General features: G+C 52.2%; 2 protein-coding genes across 5 annotated transcripts; one reads left to right on the forward strand and one right to left on the reverse strand.

Annotated features, from left to right (window-relative positions):
• Positions 1-266: 266 nt before the first annotated feature.
• On the forward strand, positions 267-9265 carry fastk (Fas-activated serine/threonine kinase). Of its 3 annotated transcripts, none has more exons than XM_082514074.1 (11): positions 267-948; positions 2506-3307; positions 3388-3694; positions 3799-3986; positions 4105-4253; positions 4329-4545; positions 5216-5375; positions 5560-5651; positions 6135-6822; positions 6899-7013; positions 8584-9265. In XM_082514074.1, exons 2-11 carry the CDS (start codon positions 2548-2550, stop codon positions 8668-8670), a joined length of 2763 nt encoding a protein of 920 aa, XP_082370200.1. In that variant the 5' UTR covers positions 267-948; positions 2506-2547; the 3' UTR covers positions 8671-9265. The 3 variants fall into 3 exon arrangements, with proteins under 3 accessions (XP_082370200.1, XP_082370202.1, XP_082370201.1); XM_082514076.1 differs by lacking the exon at positions 267-948 and adding an exon at positions 973-1060; XM_082514075.1 differs by lacking the exon at positions 267-948 and adding an exon at positions 1130-1636.
• A 67-nt stretch (positions 9266-9332) lies between these two features.
• Positions 9333-21531, reverse strand: ubtfl (upstream binding transcription factor, like). 2 transcript variants are annotated; one of them, XM_082514082.1, is made up of 20 exons: positions 20802-21531; positions 18834-18928; positions 18316-18491; positions 18137-18220; positions 17905-18060; positions 17752-17816; positions 17552-17672; positions 16375-16485; positions 16049-16176; positions 13794-13935; positions 13685-13726; positions 13199-13312; positions 12899-13063; positions 12712-12822; positions 10816-10895; positions 10523-10712; positions 10375-10422; positions 10172-10309; positions 9979-10077; positions 9333-9760 (listed from the first exon to the last, which is right to left on the reverse strand). In XM_082514082.1, the coding sequence occupies exons 2-20, from the start codon at positions 18889-18891 to the stop codon at positions 9686-9688; spliced, it is 2103 nt and encodes a 700-aa protein (XP_082370208.1). In that variant the 5' UTR covers positions 18892-18928; positions 20802-21531; the 3' UTR covers positions 9333-9685. The 2 variants fall into 2 exon arrangements, with proteins under 2 accessions (XP_082370208.1, XP_082370207.1); XM_082514081.1 differs by having other exon boundaries at positions 9979-10080; positions 20802-21530.
• Positions 21532-24378: the final 2847 nt, after the last annotated feature.

A 24378-nucleotide genomic window follows, 5' to 3' on the forward strand; every position in this document is an offset into this window, starting at 1 on the left:
TCCGCCCTCTGGCGCCCCCTGCGGCCGCTAAGGAGCCGCAAACAACCTTTTAGAAGAAGCATAGAGAAGGATCTCCACAACAACTATGCAGGGTTCAATATTTTCTGCATTTTTCCGTGCGCAAATTTTTATGGCTTAAAAACAAACAAAAAGATCATGAAACAGCTCCCAGTTAAACAAACTGTAACACAACATTTTTTTTCAGCTATTTATTAATACGTAACTTTTATGTATATATATATATGCCTTTATATATTGTGCTATTCGTAGTTAGTGTATTGTCTGTCTCTGTTAATGTTTGTTTATAATGGAGCATTGTAACGAAAAATAATTTCCCCTAGGGATCAATAAGTATTCTGATTCTGAACACACCCAGACACTCACACACGAGTCAAACCCTGTTAAACATGCTGATGAGTTAGTGTCAGATTCCTAATCAGAAACTCTTTTATTTCAAGCTTTCCAGTGTGACTGAACATTAATCATAAACTGCTGCTCCCTTCATGCTCACATCTCTGCTCAGGGCTGCAGATCAAAAGACACCGAACTGAAACTCAAACACATGAATCCAGGCAGGAGCGCTGACCTCTGACCTCTAAGTGATCCGGCTACACAAGGGGGATCACTTTTAAAGGTCGCTTATTACTGGGCACACGGACTACGCCCTACAGAAATAGATTATTAACATGCAATAAACGTCTTCAGCTGATGCGGTTACAACATGAATATATTTAAAAACAATAAAATCACACAGAGCCGCTCCCGGCTACAGCCGCCTGGGGGCGCTGTCGGCCTCTCCTCCAGGTGCATGCCGGGTAGAGCAGGATGGCGTCCCCGTCTGTGAGGAGGATCGGAGCGGCTGACCGCGGACTGTCTCCCCGCTGATCCCGCACTCTCTGTGGCCTCAGGACCTTAAGGAGCGTAGCTGCGGCCTTTCTGAGCCATGAGGTAAACTCTCCCGCTCTGTCACGCGCTCATCGGTTGGGGAGCGCGCGCCGTGACCTGCGTACAACCCGGCGAGTCCCCCGCTTCCCGGCGGGCTAACAGCGGCTAGTAGAAGGTAGCATGCTAACAGCCCTGCAGACGGAAGCCACAGTAGCTTAGCTTAGCTTAACTTAGTTTATACCTAGCCTGCTCTCCCCGGATTGGTAAGCAGCAGCTGCAGGTTTGATGAACTGATGCTATCCGCCGCTAGCTCCGGCTTTCAGCGGGGTCAGCCGGCTAGCTTTGCCAGCTGTCCGGCAGCCTGCTGGCGCACAGCCCGAGGAGCCTACTTTCCATCCCTGAAGGCTATTTAAAGCATGACATCATATTTTTATGACGTAGCGAGTGACGTTGTTGTGACCCCACGGGCACTTTAGCAGATTTGGGGTTAAAGGACAATGCTGGATGTTAAATGCTAATGTTAGCAAGTGGGCCTGACTTCAGGTGACAGGAGGACAGCTAGGGGGCGTGGTCTGCGAGCAGCTCATTGACTGTCAGGTGATCGGGGGAGGGTTCACTAGGTGCCCCTGCTGGGCAGGTTCAGGGTCTCTCATGCTCAGTTCATTTTTGGTGTTTGTTCTGCAGGTGTGGGTGTGATGAGAGCACCTAGTGGTAATCAGTTAGCGTGTTCACTCAGACGTTACCTGGACAGGTGAGTGTTACTGTAGGACAGTAACACGATTTTCACATCAGGTCTGCATGCCAACAAATACACAATATACTAAATGGTTGTGTGGTCCTGTGTGTGTGAGAGAGAGAGGGAGTGAAAAGATGCCACCTGGTGGTGACAGTCAGCAGCTACAAGCTCACCATTTCCTCAGCTTAGATCTGAAAGACGCCAAATGTGGTTTCAAACCGGCGGTTTGTGCACGTTCACACACACGTGACAGGTGTGCCCCGTCATGCTCACACACACACCGGTAACCCTGGGTCTCCTGACAAGAGCTGGGTGGTTTATTGGCTTTAACACGCTGGAAATGGATAGCATGTACGACTGCTGAACGTTCGGGTGACAAGTGAGCTGGAAGAGAGCAGGGAACGATGGCGTGGAGCGGGAGATCAAAAATAAAAGTTATTGTTTTTAACACTCGGGTTCACTTCAGCTCTTTGGGTGTTAGAACTCACGGACTAACAACAGCATGAGCAGAGCGGCTGTAGCTGAGACTTCGAACACTGCCCCCATCTGACTGCAGAACTCTCTGCAGGCAGGCAGTGAATGCCTCGCTTTGCTCAGCCTGAAATCCTGCTTCTCGCATCTGATGAGATGTGCTTGTCAGATGTTGATGTAACCAGGATTAGGGGTATACATGGTGCAGTGGGGCGGGGCATAGAGCAGTTGTCAGACAGGAAGAGACTCTCTTTGTTCATGCAGCTTCACCTATGATGCAACTTTAGGGTTGGACCTGCCTGATGCGGGGAGGGGCCTTGTTAGGACAGAATGTGCATTTTTAGGATCTGTCAGAATTTGCTCCGCCCATCAGGCGCGACCTGCTGCTTATTTGTACCTGTGTGTCTCTGCAGGTGCGCTGCGCCGATGTCTGCAGGCGGTCTGGCTGTTGGACTATGCTGCGTTTGTCCACTGGGTGGCGCCTCCTGAGCCGAGCTCGCCACCTCCCTCCCTGCCTCCCCCGCCCTGCTGCTCAGTCTGTCGCCATGTATGCCGCCCGCCTGTATGGCACTGCGGGGGGAGGAGGAGGGGGTGGTGGAGGGGGCGGGGTAAAACAGGGGCGGAGGCCAGGACTATCTGTGCTCGAGGTGCCTCACCCCCATGCAGCCCCACCTCCCCCTGCCTTCCCATTGTACCAGGGTCGCCCCGACGCCCACCGAGGAGCACAATTCCACTACCACCCGCAGCCCCATCACCTGGCTGCACCCCCGCTGCCCCCCCATTTCCAGCACCACGGCGCCTTCCACACATACGGGGGTGGCGGGCCCGCAGGAGGCGCTGCCAATAGCAAGAAGAAGACGTGGAACTTCATCCACGAGAAGATGAGCTACGACACGTTCTTCACCATGAAGCGGCTGATCGAGCGCTCACGGCGGCCCGACGAGGTGCTGCGCTGGGTCACCCAGAACCCCGCCAAGATCTCCCACAACCACTACCCCGTCGCCCTGCAGAAGATCGGACAGCTGCTGCAGGCCACGCCCCCCGTCCGCGCCAGCAGCAGTGAGACCGACAGCGAGGCCTCCGGAGTGGAGGGCGATGCCCGACAGATCCTGGAGCATCAGGACTTCCGGACGCTCTGCAACGCCATCGTCAGCGACTGCGCCAAGTTCGACAACTTCAGCATCGTGAACTGCTTGTACGCCGTCGCCGCGCTCGGTGAGTCGCTGCGTGACGCTCAGACACACGCCCGCTATCACCCGCAGCGACGCCACTCACCTTTATCTGACCCCTCACAGGTCTGCCCAGCGACTCTGAGGTGGTGCAGGTTCTGGAGGTGGAGTCTCAGGCCCGGCTGAACCAGTTCAACCAGAAGGACGTGTCGATGGTGTTCAGCTCCAGCATGAAGCTCCACCCGGGCAGCCAGCACCCGCTCACGGAGGCCTGCCTGGCCGGCCTAGAGAAAAACCTGGAGCGAGAGCGCCACCCGCAGACGCTCTTCCTGCTGCTCTCCTACTACAGGCTCAAATGGCGGTCAATGCAACCGCAGGAAGCCGCCGGCGCTAACAACGGCACGCCTAACCCTGAACAGCTGGTCGCCAACAGGTGAGAACGCGCGTTACCTGGGTTGTTGTTTCTGGTACCCGTGCTGAGGTTTGCGATGTTGGCGCCGTGGCAGCGGTTAACTGCACGTGTGCGTCTGTCCTCAGGAAGATCCTGCGTCTGGTCAAACACACGCTGGCGAGTGTGAGCGGCGTTCGAGACCAGGAGATGGCGCTGCTGGACGAGATGCTGGCAGCGTGCGCCCGTGAGGCGAGTAACAAGAGTCTGGAGCTGATCTTCAGCTCTCACCTGTTCTACCAGAACAGACAGGAGAGGTTCATCAGCAGCCTGGCAGGTGGGTCGCTTCACCCTCATCCCTCGCCATCGAACACGTGGCCATTGCTGTCTCAGCTGTTCAGGTGACTCCGCCTCTGCTGACTCACCTTAACTAGTAACATGTTTCTCTCCAACAGAGGAGTTACCAAAGAAGGTGGACAGCATCACGCCCTACACGATGGCGCTGATCGCCAAATACATCGCCCGCCATCGGCTGAGAGAAACCCGCCTGCTCGACACCATCGCCGAATTTCTGGTGAAGAAGGCGGAATATCTGGACAGTAAGGTGAGGCCGGTCTGGTGGTCACGTGACCTTGAGAGCGGCGCACAGGACTGCAGGTGTGTTTGTGTGTGTCCTCAGGTGATCCAGAAGCTCGTGTTCCCGTTCAGCCGGATGAGCTACCGTCCTTCCAATGAGCAGCAGTTCTTCTCCCGGCTGGAAGAGGTGGTGGAGCTGAAGGCGCTCAGCTCGCCGCTCGCCACGGTCAACATCCTCATGTCTCTGTTCCAGCTCGGACATTTCCCCGGCCTGGTCCTCCACCGGGTCTTCTCCTCCGCCTTTATCAGCAACGTCACCAGTGAGTACGGCCAACATGAACCCAACTTTCCAACTGACCGGTCGGGATGGGAATATTTAAAAAGTTATTACTCAGATAACACTTTTCCTAAAAGTAATGCAGCATGTTACTTAGTTAGTTCCAGGATAACGGCGTTCGTTATCCTACTCGTTACGTTACTTTGATGTTTCTCTGTAAAATGATCTGAAACACACCATCATCATCCTTATTTAACAACGTAAACCTGAGGCTACACAAACAACACAAACTCTATCCTGCTGAGGACACCCGCACAAAAAGAGGCTTTAAAACGGTTGGAGTCTGCATACACTCAGCTTTAACGTCACTCTGAGTTAGCATGCTGTCCGACTAGCTTAGCGTTAGCATGCTGTATACATGAAAACTTGATGATTTTTAAGTTTTGTTTTTTCTGTTGTTATTTCAATTATATTTGCATGTTCGAAATAAAAAATTATATCTATCTAAAATCAGCTGATTGTAGTGAGAGTGCAAGAACCAATAGGCAGGAGGACTGAGTCCAAGGACCTGGACTACTGGTCGATTCCCTATCGACTGGTTACACCGTCCACTGTGACTGGTTTGCGACTCATAATATTGATCCTGTTCTAGCCATTGACTGATTACCAGTACCAGGTTAGCCAGTGTGACCAGTGTGCTGCTTTCCCCGCAGACAGCCCCTATGCTCTCATCGTCAGGCGATACTTGTCTCTGTTGGACGCCGCTGTCGAGCTGGAGTACCGTGACTACACAGGGCCGCGACTGCAGGACGCACACAAGGTTCTGATGTTTGACCACGCCCTCACGGCTGACGAGGTCAACCGCAAGTACAGGTAACACCTGCACACTGACCCTCTTGGTTGGTGTAAACAGAGTCTGTTAGCGTCCACCTCACCAGGCCAAGGTCAGTTCAGCTCAAACTCATCAGGATTAGAAAGCACCGACAGGTGTGCTCAACACCAAAGCGACCAGAATACCAGACAGCAGCTGAGCTCTGATTGGTCTGTTCTCTGTCAGTTACAAAGGTCTGGTGGCTGAGGCTCTGCGGCAGCTGGTTGGAGAACATAACTACAAACAGGATGAGGTCCTCCCCCCGGGATACTACACAGGTGGGACACACCTGCGCACACAACCTCTCACCTGGATATTTGGAGCTCCAACGATTTTAAAACATATGGGGGGGCTGGCTCAGCTGAAAAACATGGCGATCATCGTGCAGTGTTTGGCTGGTTGGTTTGGTTCGGCCTGGCTTCACTCATGCTCCACCCACATGTGTTCTGCTTGATCAGCCAATTACAGAGCTACTTCCTTTCAAAGTAACTGAGATGCTCCTCCCGTATTTCTGATGCTGTTGGCAAAAGTTAAAATGTTTCATTAGACGCCGCTGACCTTCAGCTGTGGTCTACTTCCTGTTGCTTAAACAGAAAGTTACATTTTGGACAAGCAGCCTTCACATGCGTACGTAGTTCAAAGGTCAAACGCGTGTGTGTGTGTGTGTGTTAGGAGCTGGGTCACAGAGGGGCGGAGCCGTCAGCTGCCCCTGCATGTTACTGTTGTGTTGCTACCTGTAATGTGATTACTCTTCTCTCCAGACTTCCTGTTGTGGATGGACACTTCCGGGCGGGTTCTTCCCATCCGCACTGGAGCCGGCCTCTCTCTGACTGTCGTTCCTCCGTCCTGTGTTGTTGTGGCGTCTAAGCCTGCTGATGCAGCGGTTGCCGCAGTTACCTCTGACTTCCAGAAGTTCTCTCCGTTCGTGGCGATGGAGGAGGGCGCCGAGCACTCGTGTCAGGTTGGTGAGGGGATGGTCGGGGCAATGGAGCCGCGGGCCTTCCTGCCCCATCACATCCGCGGCACGCCGGGCACCGCGCCCCACCCGGGCCACCCACAGGCGGGGACCAATGGCAGCACGGTGAACTACGGGCCGTACTACGTCCCGGCGGGGGAGTACTACTCAAGCCTGGCCAAAGAGCACTCGCTGGAGAGTCAGGATAGCTCCACCCTCAGCAGCCCGCCCTCGGACAGCCTGGCTCCGCCCACCACCCAGCCGCCCGCGGGGGCCAGTGCCCCGGACTCTCTGTTCCAGTTTTCCATTGGGAAGATCCTGGAAGACGAGGGTGGCACGGGAGCCCCGAGGCCGGACCACGAGCTTGGGGGATTCTACAAAGGAGTGACGTACGCCGAGGGGGCTGACAGACCGCCCCTGTCGCCACCGCCGCTCCACCCCCCTGAGCAGCCAGACCCCGACGGCCTCCCCGCAGACCAGAGGCAGATCCGGAGGTAAGTCAAACTCCGAGCCTGTGCAGAATTAGTAGCGCCTGCCGCCACTAACGCCACCCTGCTGTGCTCTCTGCAGGGTCATCATGTCCGTCAATGATAAGTGGCACTACTGCCACAACTCTGAGGTCCTGGTGGGCTCCCGTGCCATGAGAGACCGCCACCTGAGGTTGCTGGGATATGTCATCCTGCAGGTGAGTCGGTTTTGCCATCAAGCAGTGATGTTAAAGAAACAATTACAGAGAGAAAAGATATAGGCTCCAACACCTGACGACGTTAATGCTATTGTCCACTGACTGTTGATTAGCCACATTTAGCACCTTTCAACTGCTGACTGAAGGAGATCAGAGCTGAAGTATCAGTGCCTGTTTTATCCGGACACACGAAGTTCTGTCACAGCAGTGTTTGGCTCCAGAATGATCGATCAAACATACCAACGCCGTCACTGAAGCCCGCCGCCGGTCTGCTGTCAGTCTGTCTGAGATTAGCCTGTCAGTCTGATATCGGTCTGCCGTGGGTCTGATTATATGGAGTCCAGTTTTTGCTGCTCTTGACCAAAAGGTTTCTCACGTGTGGGACTAATGAAGCTGTGTCTTGTCTTAGTTGGCTTCCTGCTCTGTGGGAAATAACGCGGACAAGTTTGCGCTGCAATGGTTTATAATCAGAAATGATCTGCAAACGTTCGATAAGTCTCTGAGACTGTGCACAGAGCGGCTGCCTGCCATCAGGCTGTTTGCATTTGCCCGTGACTCAGTGTGGATACGTCACCACACACAGTATCACGGTGTGCTGTGATTCTGTCCACTTTACCTGATGACAGTCCCCCATGGCTTCCCCGAACCAAAGTCCTGATAAAGAACCTGCTCACACTGAAACAACCGCGTGAGTCAACTGCTGCAATAAAGAAGAAAACATGTGGGCGGGTCTGTTGTGCCCCAGTCGTGCGTTTGGGCACCACTGTGAACGACGCACGACAGACCTGCCACGTCTTCAGTACGCTTCTTTATTGCAGCTGTCGATTTGCGCGCGTAAACACATCAACCACAGGACCCAGTTTATTCTGTTTTAAGCCGGCGAAGCGTGAGTGGGGATGATGCTCAGGTGTGTCCGCCTCAGCCGCGCCGCTGACCACACCCCGCCGCAGCCAATAAGACTGAACAGTATTAAACTAAATGATATATTTTCCATCTCTGTTCACAAGTTTCTGGATTTCAAATTCACGTTTGTTTAACTTGTTGCTCGTTTGAAGACGTGCTGCAGACGAGTGAAGCAGCGCGGTGACAAACGTTACAAACAGCTGTTTAAAACAAAAATGACTGAAGGATTCATTGTGAACGACTTTATGTAAATAAAGCTGCAGCTCGGCCTTTGTGTCGTCGTTTTGTTTAGATGGGGGCGTTACCTATAGCTCTGCAGCTAACCAGCACGTAGAAGCTGGTCCAGCTTCAGTAACCACGCAAACCTCACGGCTCACTCGTGTCCAAAGAGACAGACCAGCTGACCGTTTGGACGCCATCAATCCCTCAGTCAAAGCGGGCTCATCTAGCTGGCTAACGCCATTAAACTTCAGAAACTTCATTTGGCCCTGCCCACTGCCGCCAAATAACATCAGGCCAGATAGTTTGAGCTGCTGTGATTGGTTGGTTTAAACTTCTGGTTTCCTGAGATAAAACGTCTGTTTTTGTAAATGTGATAGGGTTTAATGCTTGTTCCGTAAGCTCCTCCCATCACGGTCATGTGACGTGCTGTTTCCTGTCTCTTCAGCTGCCGTACCACGAGCTGGAGAAGCTGAATGGCATCGAGGAGGTGAAGCAGTACCTGCACAAGAAGCTGCTGGACGTCACGCTATGACGTCCTGACAGAGCGTGCGTCCTGTCTGATGTCAGAGGTCATGGTTACCTGGTGACGTCCCGTTGGAGCTGCACAAGAAGGAGTTCCAACCAAACTGTTCATTTTTCATAGCGTTTAAGAACTGATTCCTTATCAATAAACAGATCAGTTAATCAATACAAACACCATCAGATCGATTATTGATCAGCTGACAGGATGCTGCTGTTTTCTGGGCAGTCTCTAACACAGGCGCGTCTCACCTGGGGGGGCATCTGTGATCATGTGACTATCAGCACTGAGGACAATGGGACTGTTGTTCTGAGACCTCATTGGTCGCCCTGCGGATGATCTCACTCGTTTTTTTTCCTGGATGGGGAGGGCAGTCCCTTTTATAAGGTGTGGCAACTATGGCAACAGTGATGCATGTGTGGGACTGTTTTATAAGTGGGGGGTGGGGGTCACAGAGCAGGGGATGATGGGAACTGTAGTGTGCCAAAGGTCTGAAGGACAGTGCTTAGTGTTTGGGTCAAAGGTCAGATTATTTATTTGTGTGTGAGGTGATTGACAGATGTTTGTTTATATTCTATAAATCTATTAAAGCTGAGATGAACGCAAACTGTGTCCTCACTGACTGACGGGGTCAAAGGTCATCATGTGGTCACATAACAAAACGACACCAGAGATGAGAAAAAAGTGCATTTATTAATAATTTGAGGTGGGCGGCTGAACCCTGAACTGCTGCTCATTGCGCCCCCACCTGCCAAACTGTACAAACCCCGCCCCCTGCCCTGCCTTCACCATTTTGTGAAAAGGACACTTGAGAGCCCACCTGAGCTTTGCTCCGCCCATCTGCTAAAAACCAACACACACTCGATAAAAAACAAACACGAGTAACAAAAGGCTCCGCCCTCTTCAGAGGAAGGCGGGAGGGGCCGGTGCCGCATAACATCCTCTCATTGGTCTGCCAGGATGATTGGTCTGTGAGGAGGTGTGGCCTGCACAGCCTGTCCTCTCCAATGAGGAGGAAAGGGTGGATCTAGTCTGTGTCGGAGTCACTGGATTCCTCAGAGGAGCTCTGGTCTTCATCGTCCTCGTCTTCCTCATCGTCGTTCTGAGAAAGAACAGGAAGTGGTCACAAAACAGGAAGTTCTATATCCTGCAACACATGAAGGGACGGATGGATGAAAAGGGCCCCGCCCACAAGGTCATTTATCAATATTTATATAAAAATGTACTTTCAAATAAAACAGGATATTGTCTCTGCTGGACTGGTGATGAACACCGTGGTCAGTCAGCCTTCACTCGTGTCTCCATGAACACGTGACTGACCTCATCGTCATCGCTGTCTGTGCTTCCTGACGTCTCGTCGTCTTCGTCAGAGTCCGATGACTCGCTCTTCTCCTCTTCCTCATCCGAGTCAGACATGTCCTGCTGGGATATGGACAGACCCTGTTCACCACCACAAACGGCACATGAAATTTAGCCCGGCCCCCAGCCTTTCTGACTAAGTAGCTGTCGTTACCTTGGCTCGGTACGCCATCGCCCTCTTGCTCACCGCCACTCCGGGTGTCGCAGCTCTTGAGCTTCCCGCCTTCCCCTTCGCAGTCACGCGGACTTTAGCTGCGGGGCTGCTGCGAACTTTGGCGGTGCTGCGACGTTTCTAAACAAACAAACAAAGGTTAGCGCTGTAACGCACGGACAGGTGAGGCGGCGTGAGAGACTCACCGAAGACGAGATCTCCTTGTAGACGGCGCGGTCCTGAGGAGACAGAGACTGAGAAGGGAAACGGCATGTTAACGACCAGCAGGGGGCGACAAACCTTTTACTAATATTTCATTCATTTGTCAGCGGAGGCGGAGTCATCGTGCCTCACCTTGACCCAGGCCTCCAGCTCTGCCTTGTACTCCACCTGCTGCTCCTCTACCAGCTTCTTGTACTTGTCCTTCTGGCTCTGGCTCAGCTTCTGCCAGCGTTTCCCGATCTCCACCATCCGCTCCTTCAGGCTGAAGTGGTTCAGCTCGCCATTGGTCAGCAGCTCCTGGGAGAACATCTGGTAGCCGCTCCTATTGGACAGAGACAGCAGTGAAACAGAGCGAGGCGACCGTGACAACGCGGCTGACCGCCAATGTTTCAATAAAGGTTTTTGAATCGGGGGCACAGACTCACACTGGAGGCTTCTTCGGCTCGCCGTCAAACTTGGGCTTCCGCTGACCCCCCGCTGGAGTCCTCATCTCCAACAGCTCCCTCTGCAGGACACCCACAGTCAGTACTAGAGATGGACCGATCCGATATTACGTATCGGTTAGATACTGACGTAAATTACTGGATCGGATATCGGAGAGAAATAAAAAATGTAATCGACCCATTAAATATCACAAAAGCACCTCACAAAACTTGCGACACGGAGTAACTCGGCTCATAACTGTAGCACGTCAGAGCAGTGTGCATCACATGATAGAGCGGCTGTGTGTATTTGTAGCCTCGCTACCAAACCAGCATTTCATCTCTGAGGAAGTGATCCCAGAGAGAAGTAAAGCAAGTGTGCAAGTTCATCTCTGAATGTTTGTAAAGCATTCCAGCGTTACGTTTAACAGCCGATATATGGAGCGACTGCCTCTTGTTTGTTTTTGGCCCACTTTGAGCCAGAAAGAGGAAACCAGCGGCTGAGCAACAGCAGCACGTTTAAGCTTGATCAGCTGTTGTTAGAATTTATTTATTATTACTTTCTACACCAGGATCTTTTTCTACAGCTGACGTAACTGTGCAGGGGCGGATCTAGCAAAGTTTAGCCAGGGGGGCCGATAGGGCATGAACAGGGAAAAGGGGGCACAAAGACATACTTTTCTTTCTTATTCTCATTTAAAATGTCGAGCTTTTAATAAATAATTATCCAAATCTTACAACCAAAGTTTTAATCTGAAGTAAAATGTATAGAAGTCCATTACTGTATATAGTAACTGTTAAGTCTAATATACCCTAGTAAGCTATAGTACTTTTTCCATCTGTGCAGTCTGCAGCTGTAACCCTAACCCTGTAGAAGAAAGATGTTGAATCTATTTAATTACTCTTGAAAAATAATTTATTTCTGTGCATTTTTTTTTTTCACACTGCATCAAATTAAAGTTGATTACGTCGATTAAGCATCATGAGGTGGAGGGTGGGGTGGGGGTTCCCTTTTTTTATTTATTTTTTTCTGGGAGTTTGCACTGTTGCTGCAGTTGCTTACTCTTTAAAACACCAGAGTAGGGAGGATGCTGCAGGTTTAAGTTTATTAGATTGATCAGTTTTGCTGAACTATGAAATGTTTTGGCTGCAGTGCATTTTTTGCATACAAGTGTAACAGAATAGCTTCAGTGTTGTTTAGTTTGTTTGTTTTTAACTTGAGTATGAACTCATACAAAATGCAGCAAGATATTAAAAAACACTATATCGGATTCATATCGGTATCGGCCGATATCCAAATTTAAGTATATCGGTATCGGACATAAAAAAGTGGTATCGTGCCATCTCTAGTCAGTACAACAAAACACAGCAGGGGGAGGAGCTAGACACAAAGAAGGGCACTAACTAGGGGAGCAAAGAGGGTGGAGCCATAACCAAACAGGAGTCATGTGAATGTAAAAGCAGCTGTTGTTGACATGCTAGCAGCTGCACTGACTGCAACTGGAAACCAGTGACAGGGAGCTAGAAGGTACAGGAGGAGGAACAGTAGTCCCAGTGGCAACGAGAGGAGGAGGGTGTAATTACCGTGGCGAGGAACCCACGGTAATTACACCAAACATCTGATTGTTGGGTTTTGATTGTAGGGCCAACCCAATCCGAAGCGCCCTGAGGAGACTGTTGTTGTCATTTGGTGCTGTATAAATAAAACTGAATTGAATTGAAGACACCGTGAGCTAACAGCTAAAGTAGCATGAACCCCCCGCGCTCCCACCCAAAATGGCCCCCTCTCTAACGCGGTACGTTAGCAGTGCGTTACTTTGTTTCTTCTTCGGATACATTTTCCTCTAAAGAAAGGGGGAGAAAAAACTTCCCGTTTGGCGGCGGATATCAGCGCCGAACCTCGTAACGTTTCTGGTCTTCTGCCGCCTTCTTGATCCACAGAATCTTCTCCTTCTTCTCCATCGAGTTCCACGCCATGTCCATCGCTGCCTGGGCCTTCCTGCGGTCACTCTGTGGGTTGTGTCACATGACACTCAGTGACGGTACGGAGAGTTTTTACCTGCCATTTACTGCACGCGCTCCTTACTCTGTATTTAGCCAGGTAGTCGCCAATCACGCTATGCTGCCACATCTCCGCCGCCGTCTTTGGTGTCTCTGGAAGCTTTGCTGCTGCCGTCTTTTTCCCGTCCCGTCTTTCTTTTGGCGGTCCAGCAGGGACCCACGGCTCAGACTCCGCCTCCCGACACCGCTCCTATTTAAAGAACACAAAAATGTGTTCAGACAGTTTCTGGTGATGTTGCAGATGGCGCCGGCTCGGCAGGTTGGTTACATCACCGTTCAGACTGAGCGCCCAATAAACAGGCAGTAAAAGAAGAGCCAGGCGCACCTTGACTGATGGAGACTTGGCTCTGTGGGGGCTTGAGGCCACGCCTGCACCCAATTTGGCCCCACCCATTTTCTCCTCAGTCATGACTCTGTCACGTTCCTCCTCTGGAAGACTCTGAGAAAGAAGCAGAGGTTACTTCCTGTTTCCTGTAGTTTAAGCAGCAGCTCTGGAGCCTCAGTGGACAGGATCAAACATGACAGCCAATCACAACGTGCCTTATTATTGTACGATCTACTGTACAAATTAAAGCGCCTCGAGGCGACTGCTGTATAAATAAAAGTGAATTGAATTGAGGACCATCTGTTGTATGAAACAAGTAGTTTTAAAAGCTAGCTAGTTAGCCAATCAGCCTGCACTGTCACAGTTAGACCCCGCCCCATCCCGTTAATTCCAACCATGAAGGTGAAAGTGTAAATATAGCCCCGCCCATCGCTGTCCTGTCTGTGGGCGTTTCCTCTCGCTCTTCAAGGCGCTCTGAGGTCTTACCTCCAGGAAGCGCTGCAGGTCGATGTCATACTGCTTCTTTTTCTGTGGAGACAAAGTTGAGGTTAGAGAGAGGTCAGAGGTCGGAGGTCAGAGCGGTGCCGTCGCTCACCTGCTCGCAGCGTTTCTGGAACATGTCCTTCTCCTTCTGCGTCATCATCTTCCACTGTTTGCTGCACAGCACCATGCGCTCCGTGCTCGGCACGTCCTTCATGTTCACCATCAGCTCAGCGCAGTACAGCGAGTACCCGTTACTGCGAAACACAGGTACAACACGCAGTACAGCGAGTACCCGTTACTGCGAAACACAGGTACAACACGCAGTACAGCGAGTCTGGGATTGGTGGTTGCCAGGATGACGGAGTCAGGCTCCACCCCTTAGGTCCAGTCAAAGGAATTGTTCACGCTTCAGCACACGGACACACTTTTATGTTTCATGCACGGAGTCCTGACCTCCAGCACAGGACATCTGACCTCACGATGCTCTTCTGGAAGAACGGTCACAAATTCCCACAAACACTCCTAAACCTGTGGAAATCCTTCCAGAGGTGCAGCTGTTACAGCTGCAGCGGGCCGACATCATGTTACACTCACGCTCTGCCGTCAGGAGGTCAGGTGACGTTACCTGATGTCACCTGACCTCCTGACTTCTAAAACCGGTTTATCGGTTATACTGTAAATTGTGCTGAGTGAGATAATAAGACACAGAAGGCGTCACTCTGACCAACATGTAGCGTTTACACAGCTTTTGATGCGAGCCACAGAAAGTGAGCTGAGACTGATGCGCACTGTGACTAGATAACAGCTGAACCAATCAGAGAAGAGAGAGGACAGGACGCACCTGTGAGGACGCTGTGATGAACATTTCACTTATTCAAACAAACGCTCTTCCTTTGCTGCAGCTGTTCACTGTAACGGCAAACAGGAGCTTTCTTCTTCTACTACTGAGAGGGAAGCTGGAGGGAGCCGGAGTAGGCAAACAGCTGCCTGCATGGACCATCGACTACCTTACCAACAGACCACAGTATGTGAGGCTCCATGACTGTGTGTCCGAGGTGGTTATCACGGGGGCGCCACGGGGCACGGTTCACCTTTCCTGTTCAGCCTTCACATTTCAGACTTCGGACGATTGCCATCTACAGAAGTTCTCAGATGATACAGCCATCATTGGATGCATATCAGACGGGAATGATCAGGAATACAGGCGGGTCATCAGTGACTCTGTTGGCTGGTGTGAGACCAACGTACTCCAAATCAACGCCGGCAAGACAAAGGAGATGATCATAGACTTCAGGAGGAAGTCCCCCCCTACAACACCGGTGAACATCCGAGGGAAAGACATTGAGATAGTGGACTCTTATAAGTACCTGGGTGTTCACCTCAACAAGAAACTGGACTGGACTACAAATACAGACGTCCTGTATAAGAAGGGCCAGAGTCGACTCCACCTGCTGAGGAGACCGAGGTCCTTCGGAGTCTGCAGGACTCTGTTAAGGACATTCTATGACACTGTGGTAGCATCTGCCCTTTTCTATGCAGTGGCCTGCTGGGGGAGTGGATGCACGGACAGGGACAGGAGCAGGATTGACAAACTGGTGCGGAGGTCTGGCTCCGTGCTGGGATGCCCCCTGGAGTCTGTGGAGGTGGTTGGTGAGGGGAGGACGTTAGTAAAGCTGACATCCATCATGAACAACCCACATCACCCACTGCATGAGTCTGTGAGTGGGCTGAGCAGCTCCTTTAGTCAGAGACTGAAACACAGGAAGCTGCAGGAAGGAGCGCTTTCACAGATCATTCATCCCAACAGCAGTTAGACTCTATAACTCCTCAATCACGATGTCATGAGTCACTGGACACTGTGAACATCCACAGTCACCACTTCATGCATAATGGACCCTCCATGTGTACGGACATGTGCAGGTATATATGTATGTATGTGTGTGTGTGTACATGTCTATAAACAGGAATAGTAGTGGTACAATAGTTATGTCAATCTATATAGTTTATGTCTTCCATATTTCCAACCATATCCATAATCACATACTGTGTGTGCTACCATTGTATGTAGTGTATTATCTTACTTTTTTCATTGATTGTACTTATTTGTATTGTTGTATTTCCTTCATGTATCTGTACCTGAGCTGAGGTGACACAAAAATTTCCCCGTCGTGGGATCAATAAAGTCTTATCTTATCTTACAGTAATGAAACCTTTGATCTCAGCCTGAATCATCTGAATAAAATAATAAATGTCGTCTTTTGTCAAAGCTTTAAAAATGAGAAAGTTGGACATGTGAACTTCTGAGGGACGCGACCTCTCGGCCGTAGCTGCGGCAGGGTTAGCGTGAACATGTCAGCGCAGACTCACGGGGGAGGTTTGGTCGGCCGCCCGTCGAACTTGTCTTTCAGCTGTCTCTCGGCTTTGGTGAGGACGGAGCGCACGTGATCGTCCGAGTTCACGTCTGGATGAGCTTCCAGGTACACCCTCATGCTGTCCTAAAACAGGAAGTGCAGTCGTGAGACCCGGCGGTGAGACTTTCGGTTTCAGCCCAGATCATCATCACATCGCCCACACGTCCCAGAAGCTGTTACAAACACCGGAGCTGGTGTCGGCTCGCTTCCAGGACTCGTGTCGTGATGATGGTTCAGGTGAAACGCTGAGGCCGAAGCGCCTGCTTCCCGTCTCTCTGGTACCTCGTAATCTTTTTGGAGCTCCAGCGCCTTGCTGATCCACTTCAGTCTCCTCTTGTCGGACAGCTGGGACCACTGTCTCCTCAGAGCATCCTTCAGCTCCTTTTGACTCACCTGAAACAGAAACACAGTCGTGAGGATGCAGAGACGGGTCCTGACAACGCTCCGGGCCTCGAACCGGCAGCAGGTCTACGAGCTACCGCCGTGAAACTCTCCGCAGACGCCATGACAACACGTGAAATCAGAGCACCGAGGAGCCGAAATGAAGTTTTGTATGATCACGAGCAGGACGCCTCCTGCGGGGACAAAGGAGCTGCCTACACGGCAGGCGTGATTCTGGCCCGTCTATGAACTCTGACCTTTTCTTCTTTCCATAGTTTCAGGTGGATTCGGCTCAGCTGATTGGCTGGGCCACCTCTAGAAGACTCTCGGAGAACTCGTCTGTCTGAACCCTTGAGAGGAGCACGTGATGGTTTCAGCCGTCATGAGACGTTTCCATGGTGATGACTCACCTTCCTGTTGGGACCGAACCAGCCGATGCGCGCGGAGCGGCAGGACGCCGCACGTCTCTGCACCTGCCTGGCTTCATGCGCCCTTTTCTCATCATCACACAAAACTTCATTCATGGACGTGCGGGTTGGACGTGTTACCTAAGGTTGACTATATCGACCATCGCCGATGGGCGGAGCCTTTCACCGGTTGTTTTTACAACAGCGATGTGTTTATGTGCACCGGTCTGTGAAGCTAAGAGAAGCAGTCAACGCAAACAATCATAGCGCCGTTTGAACGGCGGCGACTCGTTTGCTCCGAGCTCAGAAAAGACTAACATGTGATTTCAAACGGCCACGCTGGTCTCAGTGGCTGCTTTGTCCACTCGGTGTTTATCTTTGCACACTCGACCCAAGGATGATCAAACAGTGTCTATATTCACACTGGAACTAAAGGAGGTCGAATATTCCCTCCAAACATAACGCGTGCACAATTCTGTCGCTCCGCCCATCTAAAAGTCTGTGCGTTTGGTCTGTTTCACATACGGCCCAACGACATCTCCTTTAGGAACACGTTTGCTTGTTTTACCTGCTGCGCGGTGGTTTGCGCGGAGCGGTCGAGCCCTCCGATTGGACCGGTGCAGAGCTGCTGCGGCTGCACAAAGACATGCATGTGTGTGCTGAGCGCGTACCTCAGGGTGCAGCTTCATGTAGGTCTTCTTCTCGTGGTTGTACCACAGCTGTTGGGGGGTTTTGGGTTTCTCCGGCAGGTCCGACTTCTTCCTCTCCTCGATCAGCTCGGGGTGCTCCTCCCTGCGATCAGCTGACATTAGCCATGTGTGCGCCAACACCGTGACCAACACCGCTACATGTAACAGGAAGTAGAACTCACTTGAATCGAGCCATGTTCTTCTCGAAGTCTTCTTTCTCACGCTGGAACTCTGTGATGTACTTTTGCTGCGGAAGGACAAACAAACATGTGTTTGGTTTTTCGGGACTCGAACACGGACACAACTGCGACCTCGGGTTGTGCTGCTGAGCGCACCTTCTTCTTGTCGGGCAGCTCCTTGTACTTCTTGGACAGGATCTTGGTGAGGTCCAGGTTGCTCATCTCTGGATGGATTTTGGCGTATTTGGCTCGTTTCTCCATAAAGAAGCGAAAGTATGGCGTCAGAGGCTTCTTTGGGAAATCTGGGTGAGTCTGCACACGAGAGAGGTCAAAGGTCACAGGTGAACCAGCACATGTCCCAGCAGGTTCTGGCTCCAGAAGGCCTCACCTTCAGTTTCTTGCCTTTATACGGGTTCTTCACGAACTCGATGGCGTCCACGATGAGCTCCGTCATTGTTCGGTACTTCCTGACCTGAAACACAGACTCAGGTCAGTTGAACCGTCAAAACCGAAAAGCTTTAAATCAACACAGCGATGGCTCAGAGGCGTGGTCTTTGGCCAGCGTACCTCAGACGAGACTTTCTGCCACTTCTGGCGACACATCTCGCCGGTGAAGCCGCCAAAACAAACTTTCTCCCAATCAAAGTGCGACTCGGTGGTTTTGTACTTCATGGCGTCTCCGTCAGGCAACACGGTGCGAATCCTCTCCAGCAGAGTCAGACAGTCCTCCTTACTCCAGTCATCTGAGCAGGGAGACAGCGGTCAGGGCAGGGCCGGCGAGGGCGCGTGCCCCACGGCCGAACGTCACAGAAAAACACGTTCGTACGTTTTCACAAAAATCGCCACAATGGTCGTCTGTGAGGACGAAGGTGCACACGGGTGTAACGCTGCAAACACGCAGCTTCAGGCAAACCGACAGTCTGCCCCCCGTCACATCTGAACGCTCACTGGAAGCACTTACACGCTCATTCCAAGTGTCATCAACTTCCTGTGTGGACGCTGCTTTAGCAGAGTTCCCGCGGGCCTACATGAACTGACAGGCGAGTACCTGAACACCTGACAGCGCTAACAGCAGGTCGGCTTACCTGGTTCAGTCTTGACCCTGGCGCTCTGAGCCGTGGAGACGCTGCTGCTGCCGTTCATCCTGCAGTGACCGACGGAGGAGGCTCCGCCCCTCCCTCTGAAACACAAAATCAAACAGGTTTACTGCGGCAGGAAGTGCTCACGTGACCATCAGTACGGCTCAGCTTGTGTACTTCCTGTTTCTGCCGGTGTGGGGCAGCGCCGAGGCCAACAACACCTGATCCAATGCCCTGTTCTGGCTCCACAGAGGACGCTCTCGAGCTCATCCTTTAGCCGAGCGAAACCAGCCCGACTGCAAGAGGCGTCGTCTGAAACGGGCGCCGTGACAGAGGACGCCCTGTCCTAAATCCTAAATCACTAAAGGACCAATGCGGGTGTTTTAAATCAGTGTCAGGTGAGAAAGGCTGCAGGAGCAAAGGGGGCTGGATTTAATGTGACCGTGTTTTTACGGCGCCCCCTGCTGACCTGCGCAGCGTTTTCACACGTTTGGCTCTCTGTAGCTCAGAGGAGGCGGGCTTTTGGGGGGGGGAGTCACTCGCCTGTGACACGGCTAGAAGTAAGTGGAGCGTGAGTCACTGAGCAGAATATGTCGCCTGATCACCTGACACGTCACCTGATCCCTGCTGCCCCGCTGTAGGCTAACACGTTGAAGGTCAGTGACATCACCTGTTACTGTATAGAATGTACCAGGTGTATTTATAGAGGATGACAGCTGGCCGCCACCACACTTTCACACCTTCATCTTCTCACTGCCCAATCAGCTTGCAGCTCACACCATGGCGGCCCAACAGTATGCGAACTTCCTGAAGGCTTCTTTTCATTTACAGAAATCAATCTGAGCGTGCCCAGAAACGAGATTCTGCACACGCAGTGAGGACACTGTGTTTAAGAGTCCTCCAGGTGTGGCATGCAGAAAGGCTCCAGAGCGCCACCCTGAGTGATAAAAACGTCAATGCACACTTTAAGGTCTGTGTATGAAGCCACGCCCCCACACCTGGGCACCATCACCTGTAGTCTGATTCTTCCAAAGATGCAGCTGCTCTTCGGAGTTCACACATCTGTGGCGACATGGCGGATTCTGATCCTTCGCCACTGGACAAAAAATGATGACTGAGGGGTCTGCAGCTGCCTGCACAGGTGTGATCGGAGTGCACACCCACTCACAGTCACAGCACCAGCTACAGGGCACAGAATAGCCAATCAGAATGTTTCACCTGCAGCAGCTTCACTGTGAGGGTGCCCACCTGTGTGCACCACAGGCATCGTTTGAATGACCTCAGACTGACGTGCACCTCAACTGTCCTCACCTGGCTGAGCATTAAACTCACGTGACATCACCACACCAGTGTAACCACAGAGGTAACCGGAAACAGTGTGTGTTTGGTGACATTGCTGATGATCGATTCTCAGACAGGAGCTGATCTCTCACACACACCGGTGCCATTCTGCAGACGGTCCCCGGGTTCTGGGTCCGGACGGCCGGGGAGCTGGGCTCGGCCCGGTAAGCTCTCCGGACCGCCAGCGTCTAGCTGCCCGGTAATGGCGTCCATCCTCCGGCAGGAGTCAGCACGTAGCTTCCGCTGCCACGAACCGCCGAACCGAGCGCGAAGGTTTCCCGGTGAAACCTGTCTGAGCGACGCGGAGACCAAACCGGAACAAACCGGATGAAACCGGATAAAAGACCCGAGCTAAAGTCTCCGGACGGCACACGTGGAGCGTTTAACGGCTTTAATCCGACAAAATGATGACACGTAAAAAGGTCGAGCTCGAGTCTACCCGCGGTGCAGGAGCACCAGAACCCCCGAACCGCCGAACCCTTTACCCGCAGAACCGGAGCTTTGTGCGGGCGGGACGGGCTGCAGCTGCCCCACAAGCCTCCGCTGCAAAGCCGCCATGAATGTTGTGGCGACTCGGGGACGAGCGAGCAGAAAAACCCAGAAATGCGTTTAAAATCGGAACCTGGCGCTTACCTGCTGGTTCGGACAGAAAGCCGGGGTGATTCTGCACGGCACCGTGCCGGTTCGGCTGCTTTCGGAACCGTGGAAGTGTGTTTTTTTCAGCCGTAAACCCCGGGGAGTCAGGTCGAAACGAATCCGACAAAAGGAGCGTCTAGTCCGGTATGAAACTCCGCCCAGCGCCGCAGGGGGAGGAACTCCGGGGGAAAACATGAGGACAAAGGCGGAGGATGAAACCAGAGACAGCGGCCACAGCGGCAGCCAGCCCCGCGGAGCCGCAGCACACGCACTCTTTAACGGACGCTATTTTACATTTACGCCGTTTTCACTCAAACCCAACTGCGACTGCGTGGTCCGAGCCCTCTCCGCCACCCTCTCCGGGTCCAGATGCTGAACCGGTGGGAGGCCCGGGGACCGCCGGCTGGCCCCGGCAGAGATGCGGCCGGGGGCCCGCGGAGCACAGCGGATGCTCCGAGAGGAAACCGTCGGTGCTGCCAGCAGCTCGGGGCTCCCTCCACAGCCCGGCGCGGTGCTGATCGCGGGTTGAGAGGCGGCAGAGGAGCCCGCTAAGAGCAGCCGAGTCCCCGTGATCAGTGACGTCATCATCTGAATCCGCACCTGCCGCAGGTGGGGTGAGGTGGTTCTGCTGTTTGTCCTAATAAACTTTTTTTTATTTAGAATAAAAACAGCCTTTATTTTGAGTTCTTGTGACTTTAATTCTGGAGTAAACTCGGAGGACCCTGCCACCTGAGGTGAGGACAGGTGCACTGGGCCTCACCTGTGGGACTCTCAGAGGTCTGAGCTGGGGTCCGGGTTCTGGTGGACTGTGGAGCCCTCACAAACACAGCCAGTGGCCCCTGAGCGCCACTGCTGGCCCGGATGTTCAGCACGTTAAAGCGACAGTGTTGGGGTAATGACGTCATCCTGACTAACAGCGCGTGCAGCAGCCTCTCTAACTTTGAAGGGTCAGGCTGTGCACGTGGACACCCCAGGATGAGCCACCAATCAGCTGATCAGGTGTCTGCAGCTGTCAGAGCCTCAACATCCTCAAGAGGAAACACTGCAGACTGATCGATCGGCTCACTGACCGATCAACTGGTTGATTGAGCGGACCCACAAAGTTGAAACTCACATATTTCACAGGACTTTGTGCAGAATTTACACTCACAGCCACTTTATTAGGTACACCTCCTCCTCACAGCTGCTTCGTCTGCTCCCTGGGGCCCGGAAACACCGGTCTCCTAAATCATCATTCTGATGCTTCATTTGAACCTCAGCGGCTCCTCTTCATCACCCTTCATAATCCTGCTACCCTGTGATTGGCTGGTGAGATATCTGAGTTGAACAGATGCACCTAATAAAGTGACTGTAAATAAAATTAGTGTATTGTATTCATGCATCTTAATATATGTTTGTATTTAGTGTGTTTGAACATGTTTCTGTGGGTGAAGTGAACCTCTTGCTGTTAAATCAGCTTGTCTTCTCTCTCACACAGACACACAGGCACTCCTAAAGCTTAATCACCAACAGCATCATGCTCTTATTTTGAAATGTGGCAGCAGGTCATGGTCAGGGTTCCTTCTTAGTACCTGAGCCTGTCACACAGCAGCGTCACGCAGGTGATGCTGATTGGATAATCTGGCTGCGAGCTCAGTTGAGCACCAGTCAGACTTCCTGTGTGTCAGCTGTCGTTCGGAAGCTTATTTTGGTCACTTTTTGTTTTGTTTCATTTATTAAAAACTTTATTCGGATCTGATCTCGAACTTGTTTCTTCTTCTTTGCTTTTTGTTCTGTACCGTTTGAAACTGTTACACTGCTTGTTTCTTTCCACAATACACACCCCTCGTCTCCACAATACACACCCCTCGTCTCCACAATACACACCCCTCGTCCAAAGGCAGCCTGTCACAACGCGCTCCATCCGGAGATGGACCCCAGAAAAGGAGGATGCTCTGAGAGACTGCTATGACACCACAGACTGGGATGTGCTCCTGAGCCCACATGGTGAGGACATAGAGGGGGCGACACACTGTCTTACAGACTACCTCAACTTTTGTGTGGACACAGTCGCCCCTGCTAAGACGGTACGGTGTTATCCTAATAACAAACCGTGGGTAACACAGGAAGTCAAAGCTGTCCTCAACATGAAGAAGAAGGCTTTCAGGAGCAAAGTGAAGGAGGAGATGAAAGCAGCACAGCGGGAGGTGAAATGCTGCCTGAGGGAAGCAAAGGACACCTACAGGAGGAAGGTGGAGCAGAAGTTGGAGAGGAACAATATGAGGGAGGTCTGGAATGGTGTGAAAACCATCACAGGCCACAACACCAAGAAAAGCACAGTGGGGGGGGGACTGTGGAGAAGGCAAACGAACTCAACAACTTCTTCAACAGGTTTGACCAGCCCACAACCCCCCCACCCTCACCCTCACCTTCACTACAGAGTCCTCTCCCCACTCTCCTGCCTCCCTCGCTTCCCCCCCTTCCTGACACCATGACACCCCCCTCCTCCAATCCCTCTCTCAGCAGCAAGACATCTCCCCCCCTCCCCTCCTCCCAAACATCTCCCAGTGTCACAGTGGATCAGGTCAGGAGGCAACTGAGGAAGCTTCGCCCCAGAAAGGCAGCAGGCCCAGACAAGGTGTGTCCTAGGATGCTAAAGGCGTGTGCTGCTGAACTTGGGGAGCCGCTACAACGAGTCTTCAACCTCAGTCTGCGACTGGGGAGAGTGCCCGCCCTATGGAAGACATCCTGCATCGTCCCGGTCCCTAAAAAGAACCGGCCCAATGAGCTGAATGACTTCCGACCGGTGGCACTGACGTCACATCTTATGAAGACTCTAGAGCGGCTCTTCCTCAACCTCCTCCGACCACAGGTACAACATGCCCAGGACCCACTACAGTTTGCATACAAGGCGGGTGTCGGAGTGGAGGATGCCATCCTGTACCTCCTGCACAGAGCCCACTCACACCTGGATGGGGGAAAAGGCACGGTCAGGATCCTGTTTCTTGACTTTTCCAGTGCCTTTAATACCATCCGGCCCTGTATGCTTCAGGAAAAACTGAACAGGATGGAGGTGGACCCCTGCCTGGTGGCTTGGATCTCCGACTACCTCACCGACAGACCACAGTACGTCAGGCTGAAGGACATCACGTCTGACACAGTGGTCAGCAGCACAGGAGCACCACAGGGAACTGTGCTGTCCCCTCTTCTCTTCACCCTGTACACCTCTGACTTCTGCTACAACTCTGAATTATGCCACATTCAGAAGTTTGCAGATGACACGGCCATCATGGGGTGTATCTGGGATGATCAGGAAGAGGAGTACAGAAGTCTGGTGAGGAACTTTGTCGCATGGAGTCACACAAACCACCTGCAACTCAACACCTCAAAGACTAAGGAACTGGTTGTGGACTTCGGGAGGTCCAGAGAAGGTCCACTGCCGGTTCAGATAGAGGGGGAGGAGGTGGAGGTGGTCAACAAGTACAAGTACCTCGGGCTGTGGGTGGACAATAAACTGGACTGGTCATGCAACACAGAGCACCTGTATAAAAAAGCCCAAAGCCGACTGTACTTCCTCAGGAGGCTGAGGTCTTTT

Source organism: Aulonocara stuartgranti (genome assembly GCF_965226115.1).
Source record: "Aulonocara stuartgranti genome assembly, chromosome: 18".
Taxonomy (NCBI): Eukaryota; Metazoa; Chordata; class Actinopteri; order Cichliformes; family Cichlidae; genus Aulonocara; species Aulonocara stuartgranti.